The sequence below is a fragment of the Mustela lutreola genome, chromosome 8, assembly GCF_030435805.1.
Source record: "Mustela lutreola isolate mMusLut2 chromosome 8, mMusLut2.pri, whole genome shotgun sequence".
NCBI classification, from domain to species: domain Eukaryota; kingdom Metazoa; phylum Chordata; class Mammalia; order Carnivora; family Mustelidae; genus Mustela; species Mustela lutreola.
This window is the reverse complement of record NC_081297.1, coordinates 129,422,710-129,440,234: the sequence shown is the minus strand read 5'-3', so window position 1 is coordinate 129,440,234 and position 17,525 is coordinate 129,422,710. Positions and strand designations below refer to the sequence as shown.

At 40.0% G+C, this 17,525-nt stretch overlaps 1 protein-coding gene across 19 annotated transcripts in view; it reads left to right on the top strand.

Moving 5' to 3' along the window:
• Window positions 1-17,525, top strand: part of ANKS1B (ankyrin repeat and sterile alpha motif domain containing 1B) — a 1,139,726-nt gene that overhangs the window by 1,077,267 nt on the left and 44,934 nt on the right. For 8 of the 19 annotated variants that reach the window (XM_059186607.1, XM_059186613.1, XM_059186606.1 and 5 more), the window contains 3 exons: window positions 501-575; window positions 6,758-6,886; window positions 8,787-8,858. In XM_059186607.1, coding sequence (XP_059042590.1) covers window positions 501-575; window positions 6,758-6,886; window positions 8,787-8,858 — 276 coding nt within the window. The remainder of the gene's footprint in view (window positions 1-500; window positions 576-6,757; window positions 6,887-8,786; window positions 8,859-17,525) is intronic. The other 11 variants (XM_059186617.1, XM_059186610.1, XM_059186616.1 and 8 more) reach the window with 2 other exon arrangements.

Here is a 17,525-nt window from a genome sequence, read left to right as displayed (position 1 = left end):
CAATGACTGAGTCAGGAAAGTCATTTTACTGCATTGCTTGCTTTTGGTCATTGAAGATAAGAAAACAAAAATATTTATTCTGCTCTAAAGGCTTTTTCCCATCTTTCTTGAACTCCGTGAAAATATTTATCCTCTGAAATGAATTATGTGAAAAGGGAAGGTATTTCCGTTGTCTTTGGCAAATGTAAAACACAATTCGCTTTTTCCAAGATGTGAACCTACTGGTAATCTCCCTTGATATAAAACTAATGCCTAAATGGTCTTTTTTATTTCCCAGCCAACCCAAAATGCTTTTAAGCAAAAGAATATGTTGGAAGCCAATTATTAAACCTGGGCAACCTAAAACATTTTTTGAATGTGTGTGTGTGTGTGTGTGTGTGTGTTTAAGAAATGTGATTCTTTGCTTTTTATTATTTTCCTCCTTCCCTTCCTTGATGCTACCTTGGTAGCTGCCATGTTCTAAATATTGACAAGATGAGATAGTTTTCTGTTTATACCAGCAGTCGTCTGTCTGTGAGATATGGACGAATCAGAACGCTGGATTTCCTTTCTCAGCCATCCATCAGGTTCATAATGTAAGGTTACAAATGGTTATTTTCTTTCCTGAACTTGCACTGTGTAATGTGTTGCAAAGTGTTGTCAGTAGCCGCAGGTACTGTGTCCTGGCAATGCAGACACTCTGTGCTGTCTCACGACTCCTGAGAGCTTGTCTCTGATGCCTCATTCACTGTGCCTTGTGACCAGTTGATGTGCAAACATTGTCCTAAAATGAGAAACATACCTGGTTTTTAAAGTCTGCAGTTTAAAACCTGTCCCATGTGAGTTTTGGCTTTCATCCCAGGTGTCTGTGTTAACTTGCTTTCACAGGAAGAAGGAAAAGGGTAAATTGATATATATATATATATACACACACACATGTATATATCAGTGTTAGTCTTCTGCATCTCGTACTTCCCCATGTCCATGGGCTAGTCAACCCATTGTGTCCAAAAGTTCTCAAAGGTTCATGTGCTTCAGTTGTGAGAAATATTTGAGTCTGATTTGCATGATATTCTGTATACATTTATGCAAGCGTGGGAGTACTTTGGCCAGGAGAGACACTGTTAGAGCTACAAAGTGGTTCTCAGCCTTTTTCCATCGGACAATACTGAATTGGTCTTTGGAATGTGTGGGAAATCGTGACCCATTTTACTCTGAGCTGCATGATATTCAAATATTCACAGCTTACCTCTGCATACTTTAAAAAAAAAAAAAGCAGTTTTGTTTGGGAAATAGACATTTTAACATTTGGTCTTTTCTGTTTTGAATTTTAAAATACAATCTTATTTTCATATCCTGTTAAATTTTTCCCATCGGATAGTCTGCTGTCCGAGAGGTTAAGACATTTGGTTGAGAATCACTAAACAGAGCTCTCGGGGTGGCATGTGCAGGGCCTCCCTTTGGGGTGCCACGCTAGGCACACCCCTCCCCGTGCATGGGACTTCTGGCTCTTGGGCTCATGGGGTCTGTACGTTGCCTGGTACCAATGCTCCAGTGACCCAGCAGTCCCTCCCGAACCCATAAATGCTAACCAATGCTTTTTCATGTTGAGAAGTGGCCATCTCTGCTCTTTATCATCCAAAGGAACAAATTTAGTATAACCAGCTGCATTTGACCAAACTAGCACTCTTGATTCTGGAAGATTTTCAAAAGACCTGCTGCAGCCTCCTGCTTCCGTGTGTGTGTGTGAATGTTTGTAGGAGGCCCTTCCTTACATTCACAGCCAAACCCATGTATACATATTTATAAGCGTACAGCTCTCGGGAACATTCTTCAAAGCCTCAGAGATAACAGAAAATAAATGTTTTCACCTGTACCTTATGGATGTTTGGGTAGCTCATCTCTGATCGATATTTGTCAGAATTCTTCAAAGTGAAGCCTTAACCTAACAATCATCATTTAAGATCATTTTCGTTTTTCATTAAGTGTTCTAAAGAAATAGAGAATGTTTGTTAATATTCAGATCTAAATTTATAAGCAGGTAGGTGGAAACAGTTCCTAGGAGAAAAGATTTAAAAGCTACTATTTTTTAAAAAATCAATTAAATCCTAATTTTTAAAAAAAATTCAGAATAATACAAGACTTGAAAAATACCATACCTTTCTGTTCATGTTAGGAAACTAAGTCATAACCCTGGCTTTTAATTATTTACTGATATCCTTAGGAAATGTTTTTCTCAAGAAGAAAATAAGATTACAGATGATGTTCCCTTCGTATGCACAGAGGATAGAGAGTATGTAGTATCTTCAGTTTCCGTGTTTGGAGGAGAGAATTCTGCAATACAGTGTTTTTCCATTAGCCTTATGTATCTGGTACATTTGAACCAAAAGTCATGCATCTGTAACACCTTTGGAATAAAGCAAGGTTGAAAAGCTGCATTTTAGTCTCCGCCATCCAATAAAAATCTATCTGCAGACTTTTGTGAATTTTTTCCTGGGTCACAACAAAATTCAGTTAATGGTTTTATACTTTTCAGCTGGTGGGATAAAAGACATTTGATTTAATTACATCATGTTAAGTATGGCCCCACCTTAGCCCTTCACACTCCGCCAGACTGTGCACGCCGAGTTGGCAGTTGGTAAATACCTGTTCAACAGAATCAATTTTCCACTTAAAGCTCTAATCTCGAATTATGTTTTTTCTCTATATTCACAGTTTAATTTTTATTCGAGCTGGAAAGGATACTTCATGATGTCCATTTTCCTTTGTTTCATTGATAATATCCTACAGGAAATACCTACATACATACCAAGTAGATGAGGTTTTAAGCCATGACCAAATTCTTAGAATATTAATATCATTCAATATATGAACATAAAGGAAAGTTTTAAGTATTTTAAGCTCTAAAAAAGTAGCCTGGAGACATTCAGTAAGAGTGTCTTGAATCACTGAATTTCTCTTCTGTAATTACTTAAGCCTTTTAAAGAGTACTGCCAGTCAGTAATAGTTTAAAATAGAATTTTACCCCAATCTTTTCCTGTTTTGTTATTCTACTTACATATAATTGCATCGCTGTTCCCTAAGTTTAAATCTACTATTCATCGAGGGTAAGGTTTGATTATAAACCATTCTTTGAGGCAAAAGACTTTTTAGGTCTCTGATTTTTTTCATATTTAACACATTTTTTAAAACTGGGAAATTATTAAATTAATTTTATTAACTTACCTGGAGAATTACTTTTATTAATTTACCTAAGGAAATACAGGTACCATCTCGGTAAGAGTGTACTATTTTATAAGACATAACAATGGGCCTCCCCATTTGAAATTATTGTATAGCTGAGGTAGAAACCCTAATTTGCTTTGTGGTTTCTTTCACTCGTCCCTACCCTGTACCGCCCTAACCGCTTCCTCCATAGTTCATTCCTGGTGCTGTCCAGTGTCCAGGACGGACATTATTCTCTCCAATCTTTTTTTTTTCTTTTACTGTCCATGGACCAGTTGAAGCTATAACCCAAGGCCCAGTCCCTACCTCCCGCTGGCAGTAGTGTCACCAAATCCATCCGTTCTCATAAAGCTAACTCCAGAGGGAAGACTGAACACCTGCAAGTGGTGCCTTATAAATATTCTTCGGTCTAAAGTGAAACACAATAATAATAAGCTGATGAATTTCCAGGAAGCAAGTACATTTATGTTTTTTGTAACTTCAATCTTAAGAACACTGTTTACGTCTTTGAAAATGAACATCTGGAAATAGGCCCTACATATGACAAAACTCAGTTCTTATTCCAGACAGATAGATCCAGTCCCTATATAGAGAATTTTAAAATATTTGGACCAGAGTAATGTTTCAAGGCCACAAAGAACATAAAGGAGGGATTGTATTTCTCTTCCGCAGCATTCCCTCCCCTCCCCCACAGCATGTAGGAAGGCCCTGTCAGATCACTCTGAATTCAAAGCAGGTGGCTTGTGATTTCGGGACAAAGTGGAGTCGCAGAGAGCAGATGATGGCCCTGCCTAAACTGAGTTTATTGGATGTGCCACCCGTTTTTCAAGTGGTTATCAAATAAGAGGTCGGGATGATTTCCAGACTGAGGTGCTATGTGCTGGGGCTCGTTCTTCCAAAATGGCTGCTACAACTTGTGTGGATGGTGTGAATATTGGGATGAGCATTTGGCTGTAGTTCTGCTTGACGTGTATGGAACTCACATCGAAGTTTAATTATAAAAGTGCCTGAGTTAATTCAGCAACTAGAGAATGAGTTTGCATACGATTTGCATGCTTAACGTACTAACACCTGAAATGTCCCCATAACCCTGGCTGCACCCCACTCATCCCCACGCCCAGCCCTGTTTCCAGCCTTTGCCCCGCAACCCGTGGTACCCCCAGCGCCTGCCATGGCTGTTCAGGCTGTTGTGAGAACTGCCTGTTGAGCTCAGCCAAGGGATACTTCAAGCTAAACTAAGACAGGGCTGAAGTGATGATCTGATGCTTGGTTTCTGTTGTCACCCGGAAAACACTGGATCGAAAGATCTTAACGTCAACCAGCTCCTCCTTTTGTATCATTCCACGGAGTTGCGTGCAAACTTCTGTTGTTCTGTTAACAGTGTTACCCGTGACTTAAATGTACAACACCTGTTTGCTATGTTGTTGTTGCTTTTTCGAGGGAGGGGAAGAAGGTGAATGGGGCGGACTAGAGGATTTGCTGGATTTGGGGAGAGCTTTTAATTAAGAACTCCTGGCTGCATGTTTCCAGAGTTTTAACTATAGATATTATCACTTAAAGGTTATTACATTCAGCTTCAAAATAGCTTTGGAATCCACATTTTCTACATTTTCAATTTCATACTAGTTTTTTTTTTTTTTTTTAAGAGCAAATCACAGCCAGTTGAATTAAAGACTGAGAGATGTTGTAGACCAGATGTTTGAAAGAGAAAGAGAAGAAAAGATCATATTAGGCAGCCAGAGGAAAACTTTCTCCTAAAATTAATTGCAGCCAGTCTTTTTTTTTTTTTTTTTTTTTTTAACAAAATAAAACTTATAAAGAGAAAGCTCAAGAATGAGTCAGGGATGGGTCATAACGACAGACAGAAATGCTAAAGTAATTATTCCAGGTAAAGTCTTAACAATTTCAACAGACAGGAGATAGGAGAACCAAGCCATATGCGAGTAAGTTAGGATCTAGAACCAAACTAACAGAATGGCTTAGACTCTGCCTCAGTGAAAAGGCCTGTGCATTCCTGAGGGGCTCTAGAATTTTCTTTTGGTTTTTCAAAGACAGAAACTTCAGAAAGCAAAGCCTATTCCTAACACTTCCCAGCCTTAGCAGCCACCTCACGTGTCACCTAAAGTAAGTCCAGACCGCACAGAGAAAATTGAAATGCTAGTCCTCTTCCCCAAAACACATGTCCTGTGTAAGCTACTTCTGGAGACTCACGGGTTTTAACCTGTTGGAGTTTCTGAGCCTTTCGGAGAATTTATTGAAAGCTGTCGACTTTTTTCTCCCCCCCCCCCCCAAAACGTACACCAACACCCAACATTCTACGTTCTTACGCTAGATTCCTTGAAAATCCTTCTTAAGAAGCCCTACAGTATTAACCCATTTGTTAGTACTTCAGTAAACTTGGTCTCTGACCAGAGTTTTACTTGGTTTGGGAGCTCGTGAGACCTATTTATATCCTTTTCAACTCCTGAGAAAGGTAATTCTTTTAATTCTACAGGAGCAGCCAGATCCAGGTTAAAAGAGTAACTTTGGAAATCTACCTGTTGTCTAGTTTTTGTTAATGTCCTTTTGAGAACAAAGAGTTGAATTTTGAGAAACTGGGAACTCTACCCAGGGAAAAGAGTGAGAAATCACCCCTAATATAATATCTAAATCAGATTAGAACCCAGAAAAGACCTGCCAACGCCAGCCTTTGACTTTATAGATGCTCACACGAGGCCATTATAGTAATAAAACCAGTCGAAGCTAACCTCATGGAAAATGATAGACGGAAGGATGGGATGTCCTTCTGTCTTGGGTCTGTCTTAGTGGGATACGCCATCATATGTGCATTTGCCTGTATTTGTGGATTAAGATCCTCAAGTACATGCATATGCACATATGACTAAACCTGGCCTTGGAATGTTTATTATTCATTTGGGCTTTAGGTTTTCTGAGAAAGGTAGCTGAATACATCCGAGACCGTCACAGTGGCATTTTATCAATACAAGTGAACTCAGATGAGGAGAATTAGTCATCCATTTGTAAATTTTTCTTGTGAAATTTTGTTTAGAATCACACTTATACTACCTTTTCTCCAGAGATCTAAACTCATCCCAAGTACATGGTACCTGTCGTATTTGGAAACTGAAATTCATGAAGCTGTGTATCTGAATGTAAAAACAATTCAGACTAAAAAGTTCAAATAAGCAAGCTTAAAAGCCGAAAAGTCTTTCAAAGTTCGTATGTTCATTTTCTGTTGTAACAGAAAATTATGAATTAGTGCATCATTTATGAATATCTCCATGTTTCATTTTAAAATCACGTAGCTTAGGGTGTCCTTCTAAAAATGGAATAACTTCTTTCACGCCTGAGAAATTAACTCAGCCTTGGGAAATATGATGCTATCACATATATAAAACCAATAAAAAAAATAGTAAAAGGATTTCTACACATATAATACACCCAGAGGCATTTGCCCATTCTAGCACACATGTGTAAAATGAACTCAGGCTAACTATAGGGAATGAACTTTGCCAACTGCTCATATTACCTCTAGAATAAATGTGATTTTCAGACAGGAGACTGGGGAGAACCTTCCATTACCTTGCGACCTCCAAATGAAGCCACAGCCTCAACTCCAGTTCAGTACTGGCAGCACCACCCAGAAAAGCTCATCTTCCAATCGTGTGATTACAAAGCTTTTGTAAGTTACCATCTATTCATTATTTGGGTACCAGTGGGAATAGAGGGTGTATTAGAAATACACCGAAATACAATGAAACTCTTAAAATGTTCTCCCCTTCTCTTTTTCTTAAAAGTAGCCTTTCCTATACCGAGAATGTCCAAGTAAATAGAGGTTAGGAATCCCTTTTATTCTTGTAAGCTTAAGGTCTATTTTGCCTTCTTCTTATACAGTTGTATATTTTAAGTGAAATATGTTAAAGCACAATCTTAAAATGGAAATGCATATAAGTATAACATATATAGACAGCAACATTCACTGACCAATGATCTCAAAACACTGGGTCTACTACCCGATTTTTTTCATTAGGGTTCTATTACTGGATACCTTGTTCTAATAGGAGAGAGAATCAGGCTGAGCTGAGAATTACAAGTAATATGAACAGGTAAATATTGAAAGAATACCATAGGTTTGGGGACAGGTGGTTGTCATGGCTGCAGCAGGAAAAGGAAAATCACCTCTCTTTAAAAAGAAATGTTTCAGTTAGGGCAGAATTCCCCCATAGCTGAAAAGGCAAGGATTTCTCCGAGATCCTTTTTCTTAATTTGATTAAGACGTGGGCATTCTGGTTGTCGCCTAGCAATTTCGGCCTTTTGTTTGTTTTATTATCTATACCTTTTTTACTGCCTGCTTATCTTGGAGCATTGGGTTCATCTCAGCAGTAATCTCCCCCAGACTGTGGAACTGAAATGCCTCCTTCCTGCAAAGCTCAAACGCCCCACAAACCCTTGAGCCTTTGGAGCTCGCCTTGATGCGGGGCCCTTAGCCACGCCCCCTGCCCTTTTAAGGCACGCCCCTCTTCGCGTCCGGCAGTGCCGGGTCCGCACGCCCGTTTCACAGTCGGGTTTTTGCCCCGTGCCATGTAAGCAAAATAATGATTTTCATTTGTTTTTGTTTTTCGTTTTTTTAAAGACACATAGAGCTCTTTCGCGCTCTATTTTTTTTTGTGGGGGGGGGCAGTTAGGAGATTAGGGAAGGAAAAAATGACAAAAGAAAGAAACCCTATTGAAGTTTCGAAAAGTTGGAGAGGAGTCAATTGATGGAAAGGCAAAATAGACATTTTGCTACAAACTCTTTGTCGTCCTCCCCAACCCGCCCCGCCCCCCAGCTAGAACTTAGAGAGTGAGTGGCGTTTGGCACCGAGGCAGTATTGGATCAGATCACCTAACAAAAAAGTGATTGGTAATTCCTGGGAGGGGGTGCTCTCATCTCTCCTATCCCATTCAGCCCCTCCGTGGTCGGTTTGCACCAGGAGCTGGGCTCTCCCCCTTCTGGAACAACGGAGAGGTCGTTCCTCGTCCCCGCAGGCTCCCACCTTGTACCCATCTCATTCCCAGGTGGATCAAGCACTGGGCGCGCAGCTGTGAACGCTGAGACCCCAAACTGCATCTCCGCCCCGAGAGCTCCCTAACGTTAATTACCTACGCAGCCAACTCAGCCCAAATGGGGTGCATATCGCTTAGCTTCTCAGCTGTCTCATACAACCCTGTAATTACGTGGAGAGTAGCGTGATTTATTTTTGCAGACATTGCTGCCTCAAAAAAAAAAAAAAAAAAAAGGGAAAACATTTTTAGATGCCCCCATTTTGCAGTTAAATATGATTTGAAAGATGGCATCTTTAGAAAATGCTGCGGTTTTATTATAAAGAGCAATTTACAGCTCTCAGAACTGAAGTTAATTCTACAGCATTCTCTCTTTAAAAGCATTTATTTGTTAGGATTAGTTACTCTTAGTTTATAAAAGTTATCCAACAACTTTCAGCCAGGAAACCCAGCCAGTAGGACTTCCACAGTTTGGTTTTAAATCACAACTCCTATTTATTATATTTTTTCATAAACCATTGAATTGTTTTGTATTTTAGTATTTAGGTTCTATGCTGATAAAAGAGCTCAGAGGGACAGAATCAACCCAAGATGCCTGTGCAAAAATGCGGGTAAGTTTGCCAAACAATTTTATTTCTAGTTGCTGAAATACTAAATACTGGGTATGGTTACAAATTGCCACTTTTCAAATGACTATTTTCTTCATCTGCTGGTCTGCTGAATCACATTACTGTTACATAAAAAGGTGTTTGGGCTTTGTTCATGTTTATACTTGAGCTTATCTGACTGTAGTGTGAGTTGATATCTGCTGGACATACTAATGTATTTATGCCACATGGCATTTACTCCTATTTTTAAAGATTTAAAGTAAAGTATGTACTTTAGTCATTCTCCAGTTTAAGAGACAGTCTTTAGTTTATTGCAAGAAAACGCTTTAAGCAATCTGAGAATATTTACTGTGAAGACCACCAATTAAGTAAAAGATTATCAGATGCTCAGCTATCGAGAGTTTATTGTATAAAGCCAATACTCTTTATGAGGCTTCTCAATTCTGAGGGTATTTTTTTGTTTTTGTTTTTGTTTTTTAGTATAAGAAAAAAATATTCCACTCTGAGTAAATCACGTAAGGGCAGTCAATATTGACAAAAATGACAACTATAAATGTCTGTGATCATTGGTCCCCGGATTCCTAGGAGTCTCTACTACCCAAACCGAATCTTACTCATACTACACATCCACTGTAATTTTGTTTGTTTGTTTTATTAACATACAATGTATTATTTGCTTCAGGGGTATAGGTCTGTGAATCATCAGTCTTACACAGTTCACAGCACTCACCATAGCACATACGTCCCCAGTGTCCATAACCCAGCCACCCTGTCCTTCCCCACCCCCTTGTCGGTTTGTTTGTTTAAATGTGTCCCTTATCCTTGCTTCCTCCATAACAGATGTATAGAGGCTTTGGCCACACCTGACAGTACAGATTAAGAATAGTAGACTCACAACTAACCAGAGTCAAATTTAACATTGTTACCAAGTGAACCCTAGCTCTTACTTGTGGCCAATATACGTTGTTTTATTTTACATGAGCAGGCATCCTGTGAGAAATATTTAAAAATTTAAACAGTTAGGAAGGCAAATATGTAATGTCGATTGCTCATGGAAAGCTAAGTATGGGTGAATCTTCATGAAATTGAGACCTCCAGAAGTAATTGCTGATTTAATATCCGGATCAGTTCAGTAACAGAAAGACTGAAATTAGTTATCCTTCTGTTTGATGTAGAGTTATACTTATATTGTCTGTGCCAATAAGTCTTTTATCCCAGGTACTGTATTTAGATGAAAAAAGCTGTGATATGTGTCAGGAACTCTGTGTTCTGGTTTTGTTGCTGCTTACATTGCCTTGGAAGTCACTCTTAGTCATGATGATAATAACTGCTAATATTTAAGGAGTAGTTAAAATGTACCAATCTTCTGTGCTGAGCTGAATGTTTTGCATATTTATCCCATTTAATCCTACCACAAACCTAGAGCTTAGTGCAGTCCTTATCCCCATTCTACACTTGAAGAGAATCAAGCTTGAGGAGGCTAAGTAACCTTCCCAAGGTCACATAGTGAAGAACTTGCCAATCTGGAACTGGAACACAGGTCTTTCTGACTCCAGAGCACAAGCATTCAACTACTACACTCCTTACTTAGAAAACGAGGACATTGGACTAGATGCCCCTTAGGGGTCCTCTTTCATAGTTTTATAATTTATAATATAATTTTATATTATAATCTTGTATTTTCAATGTATATCTGATCTAAATTATGTCACCACTGAACAGTAAGAAAATGGGAACATTTTTCAACCGTCAAGGCTCATAATAATTTTAGAGCTATTTATGAACACATCTAAGAAATTAATTTGGCATCTCTGATTTAATACTATTAGCTCTGTTATCGGAGCCCAGCTACTTCAATGCTGTAATCAGCATAAATAGTGCATAGAGTACAGAGCACCATTTAAAACCAGATTTGTGATTTGAATTTCAGTCAATTTCTTGAAATTAAGTGGATCTGAAATTCCATTCTGATAACAACAGGAAAGCCATTTTAATAGTGTCCGTGGAGAATAATTTAGTTAAATACTTGTCTGTTGCTTAAAATGAAACAGAAAAGGCCGTCTGTTAGAAGCCATTCTGTTCATTGGGGCGTTTTCCTGGTTTGCTGCCCTTGGTATTTACTTGGGGTCGTTTACATGAAAATAGGAACTTTATTGCTTCTTCAAATATTACCAACTCTTATTTCCCATCCTGATTAAATAAATATCAGTCTCTGGTACAGAAGCTAACATTGCACTCACTGGATTCACTAGAGCCTTTCCTAACTAGAAGCGCAGACTCACTGTTATCCGGAACTGTTGTGTTGTGAGTTAGAGCCCTTACCAGCTGAAAATGGGGTCCGTCTCTTACTAGCAGTTAATTTGGCCTCGCAGCCCAAAGTCCCAGAATCAAGTCCACCCAGGGAAATACTTCAGAACACAGATGATCTTAAAAACTGATATATAGTAATATCATTAGGCCAAAGTACTGTAGATTAAAACTTGACCTGATTTACTCGTTTGGTGGGGGTGGGGGAAGACCTTTCAACTCAACAGTATGTGTTTTAGTTGAAATTAAAATTACTTTCCCAGTAAGAAGTAAATCAGTGTGGTTCTTTATTCTGAGAACTATTTCCTTGGTGTACTTTGTTCACACACATGCCAAAGATTTAGCTCCTGCTCCCACTGACTTCACAGGTCAGCGGAGGAGTCCAACATGTTAACATTTTTAGTTTCCCCAAAGTGGGAGAAGTACCACCGTTGGGAGGGGGGGTCTTTGTGCATCCGTCTGTCTGCAGGAGCATGCTACGTGATTCCCCAAAAGGCAGGGTCTCCTAAAGTCGGTTTATCCATACCAATAACAGTTAATGCTCAAGAGCCGTATCGCACGTGATTCTGTGCATTCGTTCATCTAATCATGGGGTAACTATTGCTATGGTTCCCGCCTTTCATACGGGGGAAGCAAGGCAAAACAAAAGTCAAGTAACTTAACCCAGGTTACCCAGGCAGGAAGCTGTGCAGGCAGGGTTGGAACTGGGGTGATTTACCTTTATCACCAAATTCCTGACCCGAGGCTATACACCCATCTAATGAGCCAGTGGAACATTTATTCTCCTGAATTTTAAAACAGCTGAAAATGTGGATCATTTATATTGATAAAGAGCTTTAAGAACCCTAAAAGACTCTGTAAAATTAGCCACATTAAACCATTTAGGTACAGTCATATGTAGTAATTCTGGGTACATGCCAATCTGTTATTCTAAATAAAAATTTCAGGAGTGTTTTTACTGCATCTTAAGCAACTATATTTTTACCCACAATACCTAAACATACATACTTTGCTCCAGAACAAACCATACACAATTTTCCTTCTTCAGAAACATTTGGAGTGTTTGTTTGGTAGGCACAATCGGTTAATTTCTAAGTTTATCTCAACCTGTTTCTTCATCTCTACCATCCCCTCCAGTTCTGAAGCAAAGATAATTCTACACTGATGTCCTGGTGTTTAACTAGACACATATTGTTTCAGTCAAAAATGGGCCATCGTAAGCTAAGGTGTGTGAGATGAAAGGGATTCACATCACTTTACAATATGAAATCCCTTCTGTCTCTGTTCAGATTAGTCCGTCTTTTTCCCTCTTTAACCTGTCCTAAAATTTTTCTGATAGACTTGACTTTTTAGAACAGTTTTGGGTTAACAGAAAAATTGAGCATACAGCACAAAGCTCTTGGGGCGCGTGGGTGGCTCAGTTGGTTAGACCACTGCCTTCAGCTCGGGTCGTGGTCCTGGGGTCCTGGGATCGAGTCCCATATCGGGCTTCCCCTGCTCTGCAGGGAGCCTGCTTCCCCTCTCCCTCTGCATCTCCCCCTGCTTGTGCTGTCTCTCTCTCTCTCTCTGCCAGATAAAAATCTTAAAATAAGAGATGATATCCTCTTCTTCAAAAAAACAACAACAAAAACCGCAGAGTTCTTAATTCTATCTTCCACCACCACTGGCCTCACAGCTGCCCTTATTAGTGACATCTGCTTGGTGTGCCCCCTTTGTCATAATTATGAACCAGTACTGTTATGTCATTAACGAAAGGCTGTGGTTTACATTAGAGCTCATTCTTCGTGTTACGCGGTGTTCCGGGTTTTGATAAACGCGTCACGTTCTGTATCGCCCATGACAGTCATCACAAAGAATCCTTTCATGGCCTAAACATCCCCTCTGCTCCACCTGTTCACCTTCTCTCCCCTTCCGCCCCCGACAACCACTCACCTTGTCACTGTCTCTATACTTTGGCCTTTTCCGGAATGTCCTAGAGTGGGAATCGTACAGTAGGTACCCTTTTCCAGACCGACTTCTCTCATTTAGCAATGATACGCTTTTAAGCTTCTTTCTTCTATGTCTTTTGTGGCTTGACAGCTCTTTGTTTTTTGGGGTTTTTAAAAAGATTTTGTTTATTTATTTGACAGACAGAGATCACAAGTAGGCAGACAGTCAGATGGGGGGGGGGGGTAAGGAAGCAGGCTCCCTTTCGAGCAGAGAGCCTGATGTGGGGCTCGATCCCAGGAACACAAGATCAAGGCCTGAACCGAAGGCAGAGGCTCAACCACTGAGCCCCCTAGGTGCCCCCAGCTCTTTGTTTTTAATCACTGAGTACTGATCCCTCGTATGGGTATACCACATCCATTTACCTGTGGAAGGCCACCTTGGTTGCCTCTAGGTTTTGCAGTTATGAGTAGAGCTGCTATAAACATTTGTATGCAGGTTTTCGTCTTAAGATTTTTTTCTCTGGCTCCAAACTCTCTTAAAATTATCTTCTGAATTGTGTTCAGTGAAGAGGAATCAATAGGAACTTGCATTAAACCCCAATAATTTTTTAAAGCAAAATTGCAATTTTTGTCTTATCTTTCAGAGTTTTCTACAATAAAAGCCTAAGAGATTAGATAGGCCTTGATATTGAGGCACACTTTTAGGAAGATGGAGTTCTGCGAATTATTTTGCTCTTCAGTAGAACAACGTGGCTGCTTATTTCCTTTACTGTGACAGCTTTACAGACCTAGTTAAAATTAAAAATCTAAAAACATATATTAGTAATATGTGAGGAGTTGTAAGAGATGTCTGTTTAATCTGAGCATACTCATTTAGTGCTGCCTTTTACGTTACTGCCTGGGTTTTCCAGCTAACTCTGTGCTCAGAGACCATCTTCATTATTTTTTTAAAGATTTTATTTTTATTTATTTCACAGAAATCACAAGTAGGCAGAGAGGCAGGCAGAGAGAGAAGGGGAAGGCAGGCTCCCTGCTGAGCAGAGAGCCCGATGTGGGGCTTGATCCCAGGACCCTGAGATCATGACCTGAGCTAAAGGCAGAGGCTTTAACCTACTGAGCCACCCAGGCGGCTCAGGTCCATCTTCATTTTTGAAAGGACTTCTGGGGGGAAGCATTAGTTCTGAGATCCAGAGATCCAGAATTCGATGGCCCCTAAGGTGTTCCCCCACAGAACACAGAACCTTCCTTCTGTCACCCCTCATGTCACACTGTACATGCACCTGGGTCATTAAGCCCCATGCCCCTGGGAGGGCAGGAATTCTGTATATTAAATCCCCAGGGTCTCCCATAGCATAGCTGCCTTTTGAAGTGGTTTTGATGGTTCAAAAAAAATTCCATGGTTCTAAATGCTTGTAGAGTCTAGTTCAGTAAAAACCTCAAAAACACATTGACCTCTTTCTCTAAAATTTGAAAAACAAGTAAGTTGATGGAGATATTTGCTTTGGGTTTTTTCATTTGTTTTCCCATAAGTATAATGCCAGTGTCCCAACGATTTCCCTGGTTTTCTGTGTTCCCAAAAATGTAAGAGAGTATTCAAAAACTTGGCCATCCTGCACTCTTTTTGCAGTTTCTAAAGGCCATCACTGAAAGGGAGAGAAAATGATGGGAAACTAGATAAGAGGGTAAATGTAATTTTGCAGTTTTGTATTTTGGGAAGGTGACTTGTTCCTCAATCAGTTGGGATTAGCTTGCCTCTTTTATTTATTTTTTTTATTTTTTTTTTATTATTTTTTTAAATGAAGTACTATTTTCTGTGCTTTTTTAAAAAATAATTTTGATTTTATTTATTTATTTATTTAACAGAGAGAGAGAGATCACAGGTAGGCAGAGAGGCAGGCAGAGAGAAAGAGAGAGAGGGAAGCAGGCTCCCCACTGAGCAGAGAGCCCAATGCGGGGCTCGATCCCAGGACCCTGGAATCATGACCTGAGCCGAAGGCAGAGGCTTAACCCACTGAGCCAGCCAGGCAGCCAGCCAGCCTCTTTTAAATAATGTGTCCACAGGACTGAACTTCACAAAGCAATAAAGAGATTGCTTTGGCCTTTCAGTGTTCTCTTTGGTATAAGTAACTCCCACTTCAAAGATTCTAAGATGTACAGTCAAAGATTCTAAGATGTACAGTGGTTGGTGAAAGGCCAGATGAGGTTCTAGTCCTTTTTGCCTCACCAGACTTACACACATACCCATGCCCCAGACCTGAATTTTGCCTCGGGGTATAATTCTCACTAACACACGGTGGTCAGTCACTTCTCTAATTAGATATACCATTATGAAACCTGTGCTACTGTACGAGGCGGGCCATTATATTCAATTTAATACTCTGTAAAATCTGATTTTCTCTAATCCTGTAGTTGATGATTAGTATTGTTCACAGGTGTCTGTGCTCAAGGAAATTTCTCTTTTAAAAAAAAAGAAAGAAAACAGATACTGTTTTCAACTACAGTCAGGTAGAAATCTGTCTTCCCCATCCAAGACAGGAATTATTTTAAAATCATTTTTAAGTCAGGAATAAGCAGCTCTTCTGGCAAATTTATTGGGGAATCTTTATTTCCCAAAGGGCTTAGAGAGTTCAGGTGCCACAGTTCAGTGTTCTTGTTGAGTCTGTTCCCCTGCGCCTGTCTCATTTTTAAACTTCCGGTCGGGAGGCAATTCTAAAGTTGAATTTTCAGATATATAGACTTCCAAATAATTGTGCCTTGGTTGAAGTGTGAAGACTGTCTTTTTTCCTTGCTTGCAAGGAAACAAATTAATGTCGGAGAACGGATTAGAAAGCTTGGAAAACAGATTTTAGAATAAGATGGGAACGTTAAAAAGCCTCTTTGATCTTAGACTCCTGTACTACCCTCACTAGTCCCCATCCCTGAAAGATATCGTGAGCCTCCTCTGTCTTTAATTCCCACTTGTCTAAAGGCACGTTTGGTTCCTTCTGCAACTCCTGTCTATGAGGAATTGTCGTTCCCAGAAATCATTCCAGGGACTACTACTTGGGAACCAGGCTGGGGAAAAAATACACTGTAAACAACTGTTTTTTTGTAAGTCTCCATTGGCTCAAGTTTCAGAGAAGAATCAACTATTTCCCTTTCGCTCCCTCCCAAGTACTGCACGGGCCAGGTCAGGTGTAAGCCCACCGATGTGAAAGTGTGCTAAAATGACGATATACACAAAGAAGTAGCATTGCTGGCTGTCTACTGCTGAGCTGGGCTCACAGGGACCTGTGCTTTTGCTTTGTGAGTGTTTTCCCGGGGACTCAACAGTTCTAATCCTTTCATCCCATATTGTCTTCATAACCCACATTCTCTTAATTTTGTGTGTGTGTGTGTTTCTGTTCCTCTTGTTACTGGCTCTTTTCCCATGTAACACCCTCAGTACTCCACAGCACCGGATTTCACGGGCCGCCTCTGTCTCTAATTCCCACTTTGTCTTACGCTCTCTTTCTAAACGTACTGAGTCCATTGTCATCGGCCCAGATGCGTGGCTCTGCCGAATGTTCATTGTTGCAACCGCCATTTCCCTGCTGGGCCAGCTTGCAGCTCGGAGAGGGTTCCGTTGTGCTCACTGATTTGTTTTTACCTCTGCTCTCTTTTGCTAGTGGGAGGTCGTACTTTGGAAAGCAGCTCAGTGACAGCATCCATCCTCGGAATAAGAGTAACAGCTGAAATCTGTTGGTGCTCACTACATGCGAGGCACTGAACTATGTAGTCCTCACGGCTCTCCAAAGTAGATGCCGTATTAACACACCCCTTTTACAGATGAAACAACTAAGACATAGAGGTTAAATACCGTGACGCACAGGGAAGGCAAGATAGGAATCCAAACATGCCCTTCTGTGCTCCCGTTTGCTGTAGAGCAGTACCTTCTGGAGGAAGGAGCTTGGCAGTGGGTCCCTCCATAAATTCAAGATGCCCGCACGCACATAAACGCACACACACACACACACACACACACTGCAGTTGTACTTACAAGCGATGGATTAAACAAGTTGGTGTGTTTTTTCACATGTTTACACTTGGCTTTTTAACCAAAATATTATACATTTTTAAAACTTCACATTTTATTATTACAGAAGCAATACCTATTCATTGTTATCTCGTTTTAAAAATAGAGCCACAGAGAGGAGAAATAAAAGCAATTGTAATTTTGTCACACAGAGATGGTAAACCCCTCTCTGTTAACCCCTTGTTCGTAGGTAAGCCTCCAGACTGATTCGTCATGCGTTCATAGGCATCCCTCTCCTAGAAAGAAACAGAAATATTCATTACTGTATGTTTATTCCAATATATATTCATCTTCAGTATTATTCACAGTGGTTGAACAATATTCTAATTCATAACTGAACCAAACTTATGTAACTAGTTCCCCTTATTGGTCATTCCCCTT